The 15,633-nt window shown below is 38.1% G+C and overlaps 1 protein-coding gene across 6 annotated transcripts in view; it reads left to right on the top strand.

Moving 5' to 3' along the window:
* The window catches only part of arhgap40 (Rho GTPase activating protein 40), a 133,316-nt gene extending 120,446 nt beyond the window's left edge, over positions 1–12,870 (top strand). For 4 of the 6 annotated variants that reach the window (XM_072556490.1, XM_072556491.1, XM_072556487.1 and 1 more), the window contains exons 11-15: positions 2,961–3,167; positions 4,667–4,786; positions 5,842–6,005; positions 7,863–7,921; positions 11,592–12,870. In XM_072556490.1, coding sequence (XP_072412591.1) covers positions 2,961–3,167; positions 4,667–4,786; positions 5,842–6,005; positions 7,863–7,921; positions 11,592–11,686 — 645 coding nt within the window. In that variant the 3' untranslated portion in view covers positions 11,687–12,870. The remainder of the gene's footprint in view (positions 1–2,960; positions 3,168–4,666; positions 4,787–5,841; positions 6,006–7,862; positions 7,922–11,591) is intronic. The other 2 variants (XM_072556488.1, XM_072556489.1) reach the window with 2 other exon arrangements.
* Positions 12,871–15,633: the final 2,763 nt, after the last annotated feature.

Below are 15,633 nucleotides of genomic sequence, written 5' to 3' on the forward strand. Positions count from 1 at the left end.
ACTACAGATCTACTAAAAAAAATATTGGGGGGCACCATATTGAAAAGTTTCAGATATAGTGTTCATCTCAAATACTCCTAGTGCAGCATGGCTAGATGAGAGTAAACTGCTTGTCTACTTTGCCTGAATGAAGTATCTCAGCCTGAACCTCAGCAGAGTGCTCCCTACTGTGGTGTGGCATTCTTCTCATTTTCAATTTGCATGTTGTTTCTCTGAAGAAATTGTCAAGGCTCTTCCCTGTTATGGTCAGGCTTATCCTTATCTGTAAGATGACAACCAAAGGTTAGATTGAGGTACTCAAACTAATATTGCATAGAACATTCCAGCACATGGAGGAGATTTTTGGTATGTATGGCTAAATCCAGCTCATTCCCAACATGTTTTATGTTGTGTTTGAGTTCATTGGAACCATCTGCAGTACCTTGGCGAGACTCTTTACCGCCAATCCTTCCTTTTGGTATGAATCAAAGTTGCTGATAATAAAAAGAATGCACACTTGAAGTCTTTGTCAGATGAATCATATGAACAGTGCAGGGTCATACATAGTACTATATACCTAATTACATTACATCTGATTACATGTTAATCTCTTGTGAGATATCAAGCCTAACTTAAGTACGTATTTCTACTGGCTTCTGCACTTAGCATTAAACTGCAACTCAGAGAGGTTAGTTCCTTCAATAAACAGTCCTTTATATCCTGATGGACAGGATTTATCCCATGATCTCAGTTAAACTGCCTTATGCAACAATATTCATGACAACAATTAAGCTTCGGTTAAAACCCATACATTACCCAGATCGTGGCTTTCATAATTTAGAACTTAGCTTCATAAAATAAGGAAAAAAACAATCTTGCTATCTCAGTTTCCTGAATGATTAGGGAGATGCTAGTGGCATAGATTAAACTTGATTGAGTTTTTTGAGGAAATAACAAAGAGGATTGATGAGGGCAGAGTGGTAGATGTGATCTATATGGACTTCAGTAAGGTGTTCAACAAGGTTCCCCATGGGAGACTGATTAGCAAGGTTAGATCTCATGGAATACAGAGAGAACTAGCCATTTGGATACAAAGCTAGCTCAAAGGTAGAAGACAAAGGGTGGTGGTGGAGGGTTGTTTTTCAGACTGGAGGCCTGTGACCAGTGGAGTGCCACAAGGATCGGTGCTGGGTCCACTACTTTTTGTCATTTACATAAATGATTTGGATGCGAGCATAAGAGGTATAGCTAGTAAGTTTGCAGATGACACCAAAATTGGAGATGTAGTGGACAGCCAAGAGGGTTACCTCAAATTACAACAGGATCTTGATCAAATGGGCTAATGGGCTGTGAAGTGGTAAATGGAGTTTAATTCAGATAAATGTGAGGTGCTGCATTTTGGGAAAGCAAATCTTAGCAGGACTTATACACTTAATGGTAAGGTCCTAGGGAGTGTTGCTGAACAAAGAGACCTTGGAGTGCAGGTTCATAACTCCTTGAAAGTAGAGTCACAGGTAGATAGGATAGTGAAGAAAGCGTTTGGTATGCTTTCCTTTCTTGGTCAGAGTATTGAGTACAGGGGTTGGGAGGTCATGTTGCAGCTGTACAGGACATTGGTTAGGCCACTGTTGGAATATTGTGTGCAATTCTTGTCTCCTTCCTAACTGAAAGATGTTGTGAAACTTGAAAGGGTTCAGAAAAGATTTACAAGGATGTTGGCAGGGTTGGAGGTTTTGAGCTATAGGGAGAGGCTAACCAGCCTGGGGCTGTTTTCCCTGGAGCATCGGAGGCTAAGGGGTGACCTTATGAGGGGCATGGATAGGGTAAATAGGCAAAGTCTTTTCCCAGGGTTCAGGGAGTCCAGAACTAGAGGGCATAGGTTTAGGGTGAGAGGGGAAAGATATAAAAGAGACCTATGGGGCAACCTTTTCACACAGAAGGTGGTACATGTATGGGATGAGCTGCCAGAGGAAGTGGTGAAGGCTGGTACATTTGCAACATTTAAGAGGCATTTGGATGGGTATATGAATAGGAAGGGCTTGGAGGGATATGGACTGGGTGCTGGCAGGTGGGACTAGATTGGGTTGGGATATCTGGTCGGCATGGATGGGTTGGATTGAAGTTTCCATGCTGTACGTCTCTATGACTCTGTGATTCCTGTTTTGGCTGAGGTAAATTTGGGACCCAGCTCCTTATCTTGCATTTGAGAATGGAATGCACTGGCAAACCGCCACTGACAAAAAGCTGCCAAGAAATGGTTGAAGATGAAGCATCTATAGACAATGAGCCAAGGACCCGCCTTTGGGAAAAACACAAATGAGCGATTGAATACAAAAAGCCAAGTATAGCAATGCTAATTTCATTAGATATTGAAACACAAAAGGGGCTGAAATTATAAAGTTGATCTGAATTTGTTATCTGTAATATGTAGCAAGTCCAATCATAGTTTGGTTTTTACAAAAAGTCATACTTGTTTTTCCATTTGGAGTAGTAACAAACATAATTAGTTTTGACAGCACCATCAACACCTATAACTTGTCTGTTTCTAATGTGCTTCACTGAAGCATAAAAACAGCAAACAATTATTGAAGAATTAGGAGGAGCAACCCAAATGCTTGATTGAACATTATATGATTTGCTGAAATTGACTTGCACCTTTTCAGTTATTCTTGAGTAATGCACAATAGTTCAGATATGCAATGTAGTATATTGAGCAAGCTGAATTATAATCAATGCTGAAATGATTAAACTGTCTTAATTTTTTTCTGTGCAAAGAAAATAGGATACAAATGATAAGCTACTATTCTTCAGCAAACAAACTCACACCAATTTCCTCTCTGTGAAAAAAATGCTTTAGTTAACATTTAGATGAATAATGTTGATGTGGTATCTACTTCCATCATGTTTACTTGTGGTCTTGATCTGTAATAGTAACGGAATTGACAATTGTATATTTTAACAAAATATTTTACTTTCTGTAGCTTCTTTTAGAGTTTCTTCGCAAAGTGATTGATAAAGAAAAGAAAAACAAGATGAATCTCTGGAACGTTTCAACAATAATGGCCCCTAACCTCTTCATGCACAAAGGAATTCCAAACAAAATTCCTGATGGCAAAGAGAAGCAGCAGGCAGAAAAAGCTGCAAATGTTGTTCGGATGCTCATCCACTACCAGGACCTTCTCTGGACTGTATGTTAATTTGTCAGATGCTAAAATGAAAATGTGTTTGGCCACACAATTTGGTTATGTAGCAGCCAGGTTTTTCCTGCTATTTTTGCTGTATCAGCTCCAGAGTAACTCTGATTGTGAACACATACACTTCTATTGCTGGGTGTGCTGGGCTTCACTTTGCTAAGGACAGTAGCACATTGGAACTATGCCGAGCAGCCAGATCTTGATGTCAGTCAGCTCATCTCATACATGTTGCAGTCTGCTATATGTTCCACAGCCCAACCATCCAAAGGACATGGCCTTCACAAGCAAGTACAGTATTCAGCGACTAGCTGAAAGAAGGGAGTTGGTAACCAACATATTTCCATCATGACATGGCTGAATGTGATCACCTCACCCTCCTATGGTACCAGTGAATGTAATCACAGTTTCACAGAGAGCCCCACACCTTAGCTCACCTTTGTTGCTGATCATTCATCTTGGCCACAGATTGACATTGATCTCTCATTTGAGGTTTTTAATTCTTTCTGCAATGATCCAATTGCTTTCTCAGAATGTTTGGAGGCCCCTGATCTCCTGTGGGATGGGAAAGATTTGCTCTAGTAAAGAAACTCAGAGCAGCTGAAATGCACCTCCTTTAAGAAGTGCAGTCTAGGCTTTTGAGAGCTTGGATGCTCCACTGAAGCATACAGATGTTTCACACACATTTAGCACTGGGCTGCAAGCGGCTCTTATGGAAATCAGCAGGCTGCATGCAGTTTGAGTTCTATCTGCATTAAAGGACTAGGCTTGATACATCGCAGACCACATGTCCATTTTCTGGTGCTGTCACATTTAACTTTGGGCTATATTCATTCTGAAAAAAAAAGCTACCTGTTTGCTTATTTTTACAATTTTCTATTGAGGTAGATGGATACTTTATATTTAAAAGTGTACAGAAATAAAACTGAGATTTCAATGCAGGAGCGTATTGGCGTTGCTCTATTTGTGTCACTGTGAATCTATTACAAAGTGCTGCCACCTTCCCTGGAGCAAAATATGTTACATGTCTCTTTGATACTGCATGGAGTTTCTAAACTTGTTCAGATAAGACACTGATGGAGAACTAAATCCATTGAAAAATTCAATAAACTAAAGATCAAATTTCACGTACTTTTAAAACCCAACCTCCAGCTGCTAGCCTCTGCATAGCAGGGTATGGCCCAAACTTAGAACTCTTCTATAAGCCACCCTGCATATTTAAAACATTGTTGGCTGTAATCAGTCTCAGATGAATAGCTACAAGTATAAATACTGTTTAAAGATCATCAATAATTTTTCTTTCCCACTAAATGGAAATTCTTTACATTTATTCAGTTATGACCTGATTATTTTCAGAAATAAATGTATTCAGATAAAAACCTGTGAATTAAACTAAAAAAATTGTTTGGAGGATTCTCAATTTATTTTCCCCTTTACGAGAAGTGATAAATGGAAGACTGAGAATCATGTTTCCTGCAATTCTTTCTGTTTTGTAGATTCCATGTTTCCTTGTGGCACAGGTGAGAAAACTGAATGAAAACAGCAATAAGAAATATGATAAGCGTCTAAAAAATCTTCTAAAGAAGATTCACACAGACAAACATGACAAGCAACAGGTAGGAATGTGTATGAGCAATTCAAATTTGCATTACAGGTTACATAGTTTTGTAATTATTCCTTGAATACAGGTATTTATCAAATTATTTTCAAATCCGAGTATTTGCCTGAGCCCATTTGCAAAACCTGTAATTTACAAATTACTTCTGTTCTGTGTGAAAAGTCTTGAGTAAAACCTTCAACTATTATGATTTATGCTACTGGCGATAACTTGTTTTTTTATTAAAGTAGTCATTAATGAGGAAATGTTGAAGAATATATGCCTCTCATTGAATGTATTCCCTAATTTGATTTATCCCAATTTACTACTTTTGCAAGTTGATGATGTTTAAGTCTTTTCCCAAAACTAGCAACTTATTTGGACCTAGATTGGCTATCTGTGGTGCCCAGTGTTGTACTTGATATGCTTGGCAGGATCAGGGAAAGGTCACTTCATTTAGATAAGATGGATAGCACTTGTGGCTGCACCTTCAGCGTCTGCTAGTTGAAGAGAATAGAAACTACATTCTTGCTGGAGACACTAAGGGCTCCCTTCCACACATTTTCCTCACCATATTCTTTTATAAGGAGGTCAAAAAAATCCATTGAAACCATTTATTCCTTTGAGGTCCTCTGCATCGCTATATTGCCTAGCCATTTTGGCAGCTACATCAAACTTGCTTTGAAATACCAAGTACCAAATACCAACTCAGGCTACAACCAAGGAAATTCCCAACCTGAGAGTCCCGTGTTTGCTTTTGGAAAGTTAGCTTCATTTGGGGTAAGGGTTTCCTACTTGGATAAGTTTAACTCTATTGATGTAATGACCATGTCAGTTCTTGGCCGTCAGCCATTGTGAGTCCGTGGATTGATGTGCTCAAACCTAGATTGCAGTCTGAAGTAACTCTTGTACTTTGATGGCTCAAAATATTCCAGGTTACGTTTGAAAATTGGACTTACACTGATTATTATTTTGTATTTATTTGCTTACATGATTATACTAAAAATGTCGACAGCACCAACAACAACATAGTTTGCTATGACGGTTAAATGAAATTAAGTGTCTTTATCTTAGCAGCAGTTGAACAAGGTGATAAAAATACAAGCCCCCCAGTTATTGAAGGATACAATGGAAGTCCAACTGAATTCTGACATTGTAGTCCGGGATCTTGTGGCTAAGTTCCAGACACAATTAAACTCCAGCAATTGGGATGCCACCAATACTGATGTCACACAAAGGTAATTGGCTTTTTCACATGTCATCAGCATGCATCGTTTCCATGTTTTATAGAGTCAGAATGGGTGCACAGATGCTTGGATTTTCAAATCAGCTTTTCACTACGCTTCCAGATATTTTGCCTGTTTTTGAGCAGAAGTATGCTCTCACTGGGGGCTTCCTCTAACCGGATGCCCTCTGGGGATCTCTGAGTGGGGCATGAAAGAACAAGACTTGAACAATCTTGAGTGAGATATGCAGGATTGAAACCAAAGAAGTATTAAATATTAAGTATTCAAGTATTAAGCATGCATTATGCAATAGATTTAAATTATGTATATGTGGCAAAATACAGTTTGGACAGGAAAGATGTGATTAAGAGATTGTAATTATTAAAAAAGACAACGTAAACAAAAACAAAATTTAAAAAAAGACTAATTCAATTTTGAAGAATTTACAATTTGCGAGGACTATTCCAATGCACTGGGTGCAAGTACAGTGTATATTGGACTGCAGCTTCCACATTTTGTATTTTACTGCAAAATGTATCAAAACGGCAAATTCTGTTACCTCAACATTATATTCAGTGCAAACTTTGGGGAAAATAATGTTAAATTTTATGACCTGAGAATTCAAACAAATACACTTTATTTCGATTACGGTGGTGCCACAAAATAGCAGTCTCTATGGCAACTAAGAAGCAATTCATATTTATTTTTGTAGCTATATAGAGGATGTTGAACTGCAAGTGTTGGGGGTTTGAATGCATCTTTGCAAATCCTAGGATGGTTTTAGAACTGGAAGATGTACAATTGATTGGATCTTTTCAGACTGGCAGCAACAAGAGGAATACATGATCAAAAGAGATCACTTATGTATTGTCTTCATTGATCACAGTCAGGCATTCAATCATGTGAGCAAAGGCAGTCAATTTAAACTGTTGAATAAAATTGCTATTGTCAACTGAAGCTACTTAATGTGATGTCCACTTTCCACAAAACATATTGAGTAAGGTCAGCTATTATAGAGGATCCATAGTGGGGTGAGACAGGGTTGCATTTTGGTACTGACATCCTTTGCATATTCTTCTCTTGGCTGATGTCCTATGCCTTCAAGTTATCTGCAGTCTACTTAGATACCAGAACTGAGTGAAAGCTGCTCAGCCGTGTTTGCATGAGATCCAAATCAAAGGTGAGTTAAACCTGATCAGAAAATTGCCCAAGCTGATGATACCAGGCGAAAGTGAGGACTGCAGATGCTGGAGATTAGAGTCAAAATTAGAATGATGCTGGAAATGCACAGCAGGCCAGGCAGCATTCGAGGAGCAGGAGGGTTTCTACCTGAAACATCGATTTTCCTGCTCCTCAGATGCTGCCTGATCTGCTGTGCATTTCCAGCACCACCCTAATCTTGACCCTATGCTGATGATGCCCTATTGATGAAGATCTGCAGCAGCAGTAAATGGCTAGACTCCCAACCATGAGTTTCAGTAAGATAAAGGCCATGAATGAATGTACAACCAGCTATTGGCATTAACAATGTAACACTGGATGTTGGATAACCTCATATATTTTGGCTCCATCGTCACTATCAATCTGCTACTTGATGCAGAAACCAACACATGCACCGTGACAGTAGTTGTATCATTTTTAGCATTCTGCACTGACAAGGTTTTCTGGATCATGTCTCAGTAAAGGTGCCACAGAGCACTGGAGTGAAATCCAGGAATTAATGCTACATTTATATTGAGAAATGTAACTTCAGTAAAAAAAACCATCGTACGATTGGAACTTCAATGAATTTTATTTTGGATCATTATTGATTTTTGGTGAGGCATAGTAATCCAACAATACTGAGGATTATTTTTCCTTTTGTTTTAGAAACAATGGTTCTACTGATTGTTCAGAGTTCTGCCTGTATGAAGTGGGTGGTAATATAGGTGGGTATTGCATGAAATATTATTTTAAACAAATATAGCTAGGACATTCTTAGTGAAAATCGGTGTTGAGACTATAGTTAATAAAGTGGTAGTGAACAAATTAATGTTATCACAATATAGATGATTCTTACATAACGCGTGTTCCGAAAGTGTGATTTGGCTCTAATGTCACTGAAGAATTAGGGAACAGTATTTTCGAGAATGCTTACTTCTTTTGGCCATGGTGTAATTCCAGCAGGGATCGAACCATGTGCTTTGTCCTGGGCATGCATCGAAGTTCGTGCCAAAGACTCCATGCCATTCACGCATGTGTGATGTCAGCGCCGATCTTCCTCCCATTCTCCGCATGTGCTGCTATCAACTGTCGTGATAGAGCAGCTTTCCATGAAAGATACTGTACAGAGAGCAGCTTTCTTACATTTTTTAAATGTCTTGTGTTAAATTTACTTTTGTTTTGTTAATACGTATGATTTCAACCTTCAATCAGGCAGTACTATACTTTGCGTTCGACTTTTGGGTGATTGTAAGTGACATTTTTTGCCCCTAAACCCACTTTTCCCATAAGCTCCATTGTTTCAATTAAGTGATTTTCTATTAAGTGAGGTTTTGCTGAAATGCAACTATGGTATTATAGGAGAATGTATTTAGAATTACTGCTGTGAAGCAACAGAAGCAACAGAAAAATACAATACAGAGGAATCTCGATTATCTGAACGACATGGGCGAGGGATATTTTGTTTGGATAATCGAATGTTTGGATAATCGAATGCCGGATAACATTGTTTAGCCAAGCATTGGGACCTTGCAATCTCAGATAATCTGAAATTCGGATCATCGATGTTTGGATAACCGAGGTTCCTCTGTGTGTGTTTTTCGTAAAGATTCTTTACCGGATTGGCATATGATGAAAATTCCAAATAACAAAATAATGCATACCTATGTTTCAAACCCTGGGGTGATGGATAACCTTTTAAAAATGACATTTGAATTCCCAGTGACAGACTCAAAGGAATTGCAGAAAAAGATTTCAAGTTTTAAAGCTTCTTGAACAACAATCTAAAAGCAACATTGACCAAACATTACTTCATACAGAATTAATACTCCAAACATAAGCATGGAAAGCAGCCTTTCCCCACTGTAGCACATGCTAAACACTATTGTTCTTGCCATCTCTCTCTCTCTCTCTCTCTCACACACTCTCAGTTCCTGGGAGTTAAGTCTCTAAGAACATGAATGCTGGCTCTTAGCTTTTGTTTCCAGGTGTTAACACAATGCCCTTGCCTTCAAGAAATATTTCCCCAGGCCCCTGACCTCTTAGTGTCCAGACCACGCAGTTTCTAGCCAGGAAGAGGTCATGACAGTTAAAATTATGTTGTTCTTGGCTCCTTTTCATCTTAAAGAGATAGTCCAAAACATAAACCTCTGATAATACATTGAATTTGTAGCACCTAATGGGACAGTATATAGCTGCTGTGCACAAATGGTGGTTCTGCACCAGAATCCTTCATTGCAGTAAGTCTTGGTTCTTACATAATACATCTTGTCAATGAATGGTCTCAAAGTAATTCATTCACTTGTTTGAAAATTCTGGATGTCCAGTTATTCAGAAAAAAAAAATTAGACTTAATTTAGTTTTATACCTTAGTCTGCTGCTGCTGATAAAAATCCTAAACCGACAATAGGGCTGGATTTTCCAACAGATTTTGGGACTTTACCATTAGGAACAAATGGGGGCCATGAGCTTTTACTTGTTGACAGAGGGACCAGTTCAGTATTCCTATGGAGATAGCCTCGTAATTAGCTGCCTCCGAGTCTGCCTTCCGGTTATGGACGGTGGGTGAGATGCAAATATGTTCTGGTTGAACCAAAGGGTTGGAAACTGTGTAGCCTTAGCAGCAACACTTGGGAGAGGCAGATGTTACCTTGGCATGTTACAGACTGAGGTGGCAGTACAAGTAAGCAGCCCCCTTCAGATGACCTATTGGGTGACAGTGTTAGATTTTGACATTTTGGTTGTGATTTTGGTTACCTACTATAGGCAGCTGACCATTTGGAAGGAATTTTCAGATCATTTATTAATTTTGTGAAGATGCAGCAGTTTACTTGTGATGCATTAGTTAAATAGACAAAAAAAGTATTATGACCCATGACAGTTGAGTGTGGCCCATTGATACCAAAGTGTGAACAAGTAGTTCACACAGATTGTGTTGATCTCATTTAAGTAGTGAAGGAAGGTTCCTGCTGTCCAGCCAAAGTGTTCAGAATCTCTTTCCTGGGTAAACACTTAAGCTTTTTTTGGTCCATCTTCCACCTGAGGAAGACAGCTGCCAGACAAAGACCCTGATTCAGACTTGTTGATATGCCCTATCTTTGGGACTGGAAATCTACACTGTGTCAGTCACTTGTCTGAATCTTTTTAAGTCATTGGTTAAGCCAGAACTATGCAAAATGTCAGAATAATCATTGCCCCCTTGCCCACCTCCATCTTAGTTAGTTTCGTTTCCATAAGAAGAAAAACTTTTATTTTTTTCGAAGCACTACATTGTCAGTAGGGTATTATTGTGACCAGATATGTTTTTGATATCTGTTCAACAGAAAATAGTGGCCTTGCGGATTCTGTTGATTCTTGTGACTTTTATTGTACCTTCCTCTTGCCCTTCAGCTTGTTTAGAAGTAGTTTATTCTTTTGGGACACTCAGTTGCAAATTTAACAAGCTTTTAATGAAGCTGCTGTTCGTTCTTCTTACATGTTCTGTCTGTCTTGTGATTGGTAACAACCCCCACTACCCCATCCCCATACCAGGTCAAATGAATCCCCATGAAATACAGAGTGTTCCTAGCTGTATCCAATACTTGAGTTACCATTGCCTCCAGTTCAAGTGGCCCACCAGAAGGCTGCAGGGAAGCTGCCAATTTCAAACTGTAGTCAGCAACTGCTGTGCTGCCACTAAATGCCAGTGGCCTGAGAAAATCGCCCTCAATAGGCTCTTGAATTATTTGAATTTGTTACCCATCTCAGTCAATGAGCAGCTGATTGGAGTTGGATTCCACTGTTGGACAACCTCCTGGCAGTGGGCTATATTAGGAAACCATCCCAAAAATCTCCTTACTATTCCTGAACCCGCCCAGTCCCCCAGCCTGCTACTGAGGGCGGGCAATATTCTGCCTATGTTTTTAGCACTTCTGTTCAAGCAATTCTGCCATACTGTAATTGCACAAACAAGCCTTATCACTTAATGTTTTTATGTTAGCTACCTCTTTAAATCAAGCAAAGAAACAAAGTCCAGCAAACTAAATTTCGTCAATTTAATCTCATTATAAATAATATTTGATATTAGTAGTTCCTTACTTTTTTTCAATTCTTTTATTTCTGAGCTTCCAGGAGAGTATTCAGTATGATCTGTTTTCCAGAAACTTAATTCAGTGCTGTGCTTATCTGGAATTGGACTTAGGAGTGATGACGGACTTAGGAGTGTAAATTATTTTCACCATGTGAAAGACTGAAACCAACTATTGCACTCTCATCAGTAGTCTGGCTGAGATGAAGTGACTGATCACAGATTAATAGATGAACTATGCCATGCCTCTGGAGTTTCATACTGTAAAGGTGGACTTTTAAATTGCTGTGCTTCTTTGGTCACCAGTTAAGTGTTAGTTTATATTTTAACAGGCGAACACTGTCTTGATCCCGACGCACTTATTTTGGAACTGTACAGGATTAACCCTCAGGCTGAGTGGGTTATAAAGCAACGTGCAGCATTGTGAAATGGAAGCTACATTTTCGTGAATATTCATCACTTAAATCCACAGAGTTTGCTGGTTGAATAATATCTGTTCTTTAGCTATTGTTAAAACCTCAGAGAGCAAAAGAAATAATGCTGAAGTACTTTCTCAAGGTACATCCAAGATGCAACTTATTCAGCAAAGTTCAGCACCTTCATTAAATGATGGACCCTTACCACTAATTTAGATTAAAAAAAACAGATCAGCTTTTAATTTGCTGGTCTACTGGCATGTGAATTTGATAGCTTGAATTTTATACAAAATTTATATTTAACCCTGGCTATTTTTTTGGGGACATGTGTAAGCACTGCCAAATATTGCTAAGAATATTATGGAAAAGACACACAAATTACCTTTATCACTATGTAATATATATTTTCTTGGAATGTGTTTAACTGTCTTTTGAATGTCACTTTGGAGTTACTTGGAAAAAGGAATCTGTAAAGTGGAGAAAGTGCAACAAAATGCAACTTGGCTTGTGCCAAAATGTACGCACAATCAGTTATTTATTGAAGGAGAAAAAGGAATGAGCGTAAACCTGAACCTTCAGTTTATTTGCCATGAAGCCATATTTGACTGCATATATCAAACTCTGCAGAAGCAAGAGGATCTTCAGCTCGGATAAAGAATTATGATTGTGTTTCAGCACTTTAGGGCTTTGTTACAGAGAATGTGATGCAATCCAAGGCAAAAATTTGGTAGTATAAAAACACAATAGCTCATATGAATTTATTATGGACAATAATATTTGAAATCTGCATAGCATGTGTTTTGTTTTCTTTAAGGCAACAGCCTCCTGCTACTTACTCTTTAGCTTTTAATGTTGTACAATGTATAATATTGATATGTAAAGTTTGGAACATTTTTCTACGCATTGCTGCAATTGTAATTTTTTTTCTATTTTAAGTTTGTTTTAGCAACCATCTCAATCTGTTGTTTGTGTCATTCCGTTAATTGGTAATGTTATTTTTAAGAAGATTAAATAATACGATCTTTACAATATTCACAATTTTTCTAACTGCAAAGATTATTTCCAACTATTGAGAAATTATTGCGCTCTGCCAGTACAGCAAATAATAATTAGCAGTCCTGACTAAGGCACAACAGAGTTCACAAAATTGAATCCCCAGAATTTCTGTTACCTAGATTCACCCAGGACTAGCAGAGTTAGAAACAACTGGTGGAACAGATTAAAGACAAGAGTTTTCTTCATTCTTTGCGATATTATTTAACATAACATTGTAGATGCAATTACAGCCAATATTTAAAATTAAACTGAGCAAAGCAACAGGTAAAGAGCAGCAAAAAATGAAATTAAGTCATAATTGCTGAATATATGGTATGTCAGCAGCCTTGCCAGGCCTGATAGCTCCACTTGTTTGTTGTACTTTCCTCAGTGCAGCTCAGCTGAATCAGCCAAACCTAAATAAAAGAGCTTGAAAATTAAAAACAAATTATGTTAAATGTAACTCGAGTTTCAGTACCATACAACACTTGTTTAAAAATATTGTGCTAGAGTCAGTCCTGGATGAATCCTCAGATTGAAATAGTAAGTAGGCATATTTCACTTGATTGCACCTGTTTGTGCCCATAGAAAGATGCGCTGCAAATTCAGTTTAGTTATTTTAGGTGCATGTTTTACAAGTTTCTACATTTCACAAAGAAATTGTCTCATGTACATCAATGGAACTAGTAAATGATTCAGATTTTTTAATGACATTGTCAGTGATTTTAAATGAGGTTACTCAGAGGACTAGATATTCTTGTTAAACATCCTTTTCTTTTGATAGGCTAAGTTCACCAGTCTGAAATACATAAAATGTTAATACAATGATCATGAAAATAAGTTATTGTATTCTATCATGTGGCCTCATTGTACAGATTCATGGAAGATTTTACATGTATAATTATGCAAATAAGTTTGATCCAAAACTTCACCTTGGAATTCAGTTTACTGAGTACACCTAAAGTGCAAACTTGACCCCAAATCATCCACTGAATATTTAACTTGTCAGATTACTAAATCCTGCACAAGCACAATATTGGCTGAGATTTGTTTAATAGTTATGATGGTAAGACAAACAGTTATCACAATCACTTTGCCCCCTAACTGTGCAGTTCAATGTGGATTTTTTTTCTTTATTAATTCATGGGATGAGGCTAGGCAGCAGTTATTACCCACCCCTAATTGCCCAGAGGGCAGTTAAGAGTCAACCACATTGCTGTGGGTCTGGAGTCACTAGGATGCCAGACAGTGTAAGGATGGCAGTTTCTTTCCCTATAGGACATTGTTGGAAAAACTATCTGGGTCACCAATCAACAATGGATTCACAGTAATCATTAGAATCTTAATTCCAGATTTTAAAAACTGAATTCAAATTCCACCATCTGCCATGACAGGCTTTGAACTTGGTTCACCAGAATATTATCTAGTCTCTGGATTAATAGTTCAGCAATAATACCACTTGGCCTTCACCTCCTCCATCTCAATATTGCTGTCAGTTATTTATTGCTTCTCCTTGCAGTCTTCTCCCTACAGGCTGCAATCAACTAGAACCATTTGATGACAATTTATCCTGTTACGCTGGAATATTGTTGTTTAAGAAAATCTCAAATAACTATGCCTTGATGAATGATGTATAACTGAATTTCCAATGACATACTGAGTCATAAATATTGCTAAGCATCATCTTGGCCCTGGAAATCTACTTTTATATTTATGTAATATTTTTCCAGTCTCATAAAATTTCTCAAGTTTTTGATGTAATAAAACTTTTTGTTTGATATTTCAGTTTCTACTGTGTATGCCTCAATCAAAATTGAGCTTGCTGGAAAACTTGCACTGAATCATGAATAATTGGAACATTTTACTTCCTCATTTGCTATTTGTGAAGCCTTTAATGTGATTGATTTCCTTCACCACTTGATGATGCCACTGTTGCTAGTTGTCCAAAACCCCTCTAGTTGGCAGCAGACTCAAATGAATGTTGGGAAGGGTGAAATCTCTTCCACAGAGATCTCGGTCTTTCCTGGGAAGCTTTCTTCAACATCAGGGTTGAATGTCATTGATTGTAATAACCATTAAATAGTCAACATCACCTGAGGAAATCAAGAACATAAAGCACTGAGTATGTTGTTATCAGATTTCTATTCTTTCCTAAACTGTAAAACAAACCAATGTTAATGGGCAAGTGGAAGACCAGGTTCTGGTCTAATTTTTAATAATTTAAACCATTGATAGGTTTTCCACCATCTTCAAACTCTATCTGAATAAGAATACTTATATTTAGTGATTAATTGTCCTATATCTGTATACTTGGAGATATTCAGGGAAATGTTTTAAAATACTAAACCTGTTGATGTCAGATCTCCTCCAGTTGACATCCACTATGCTGTTGCAAATGAACAAGCAGAAGCTGAATGTGCCTATGTGAAAGAAGGATGGCTTGCCTTGCAAGTATCAACACATTTACAGTCAATGAGTGACCACTGGACCCAGATCTCTTTTACTGGTACTGGCGTCCTGTCAGTTTCTTTTGTGCTTAATGCTGCAGAGGTCTAACATGCAGCTGGTGACGCTCTTCCTGTGCAATGCTATCAACTTCCTCTTCGATAGGCTACTGATTTTCACCTGCGTCTTGACAGTCCATCATGTCCCCTCTTTGCTTTGGTTGTGCACTCTGTCCAGAATGTACTGCAAGGTTTTCCCAGACTGATCCAAGTATCATCTTCAGCAGATCGTCTATCTTCTCCATGATGGCCCCCATTGAAGAACAGGCTGCATTATATCTATATTCAACTTCAGTCACCGGGTAAAGAAGTCAGTCATAGTTTCACACCGTAGCCCTTGTCTCCCAATAATTACACTTGAAAGACAACCCGTCCCTTGAACTGAAGCAGGAATATGAGACTTCTCAAGGATATAAGGA

This window comes from Chiloscyllium punctatum, chromosome 37, assembly GCF_047496795.1.
Source record: "Chiloscyllium punctatum isolate Juve2018m chromosome 37, sChiPun1.3, whole genome shotgun sequence".
NCBI lineage: Eukaryota > Metazoa > Chordata > Chondrichthyes > Orectolobiformes > Hemiscylliidae > Chiloscyllium > Chiloscyllium punctatum.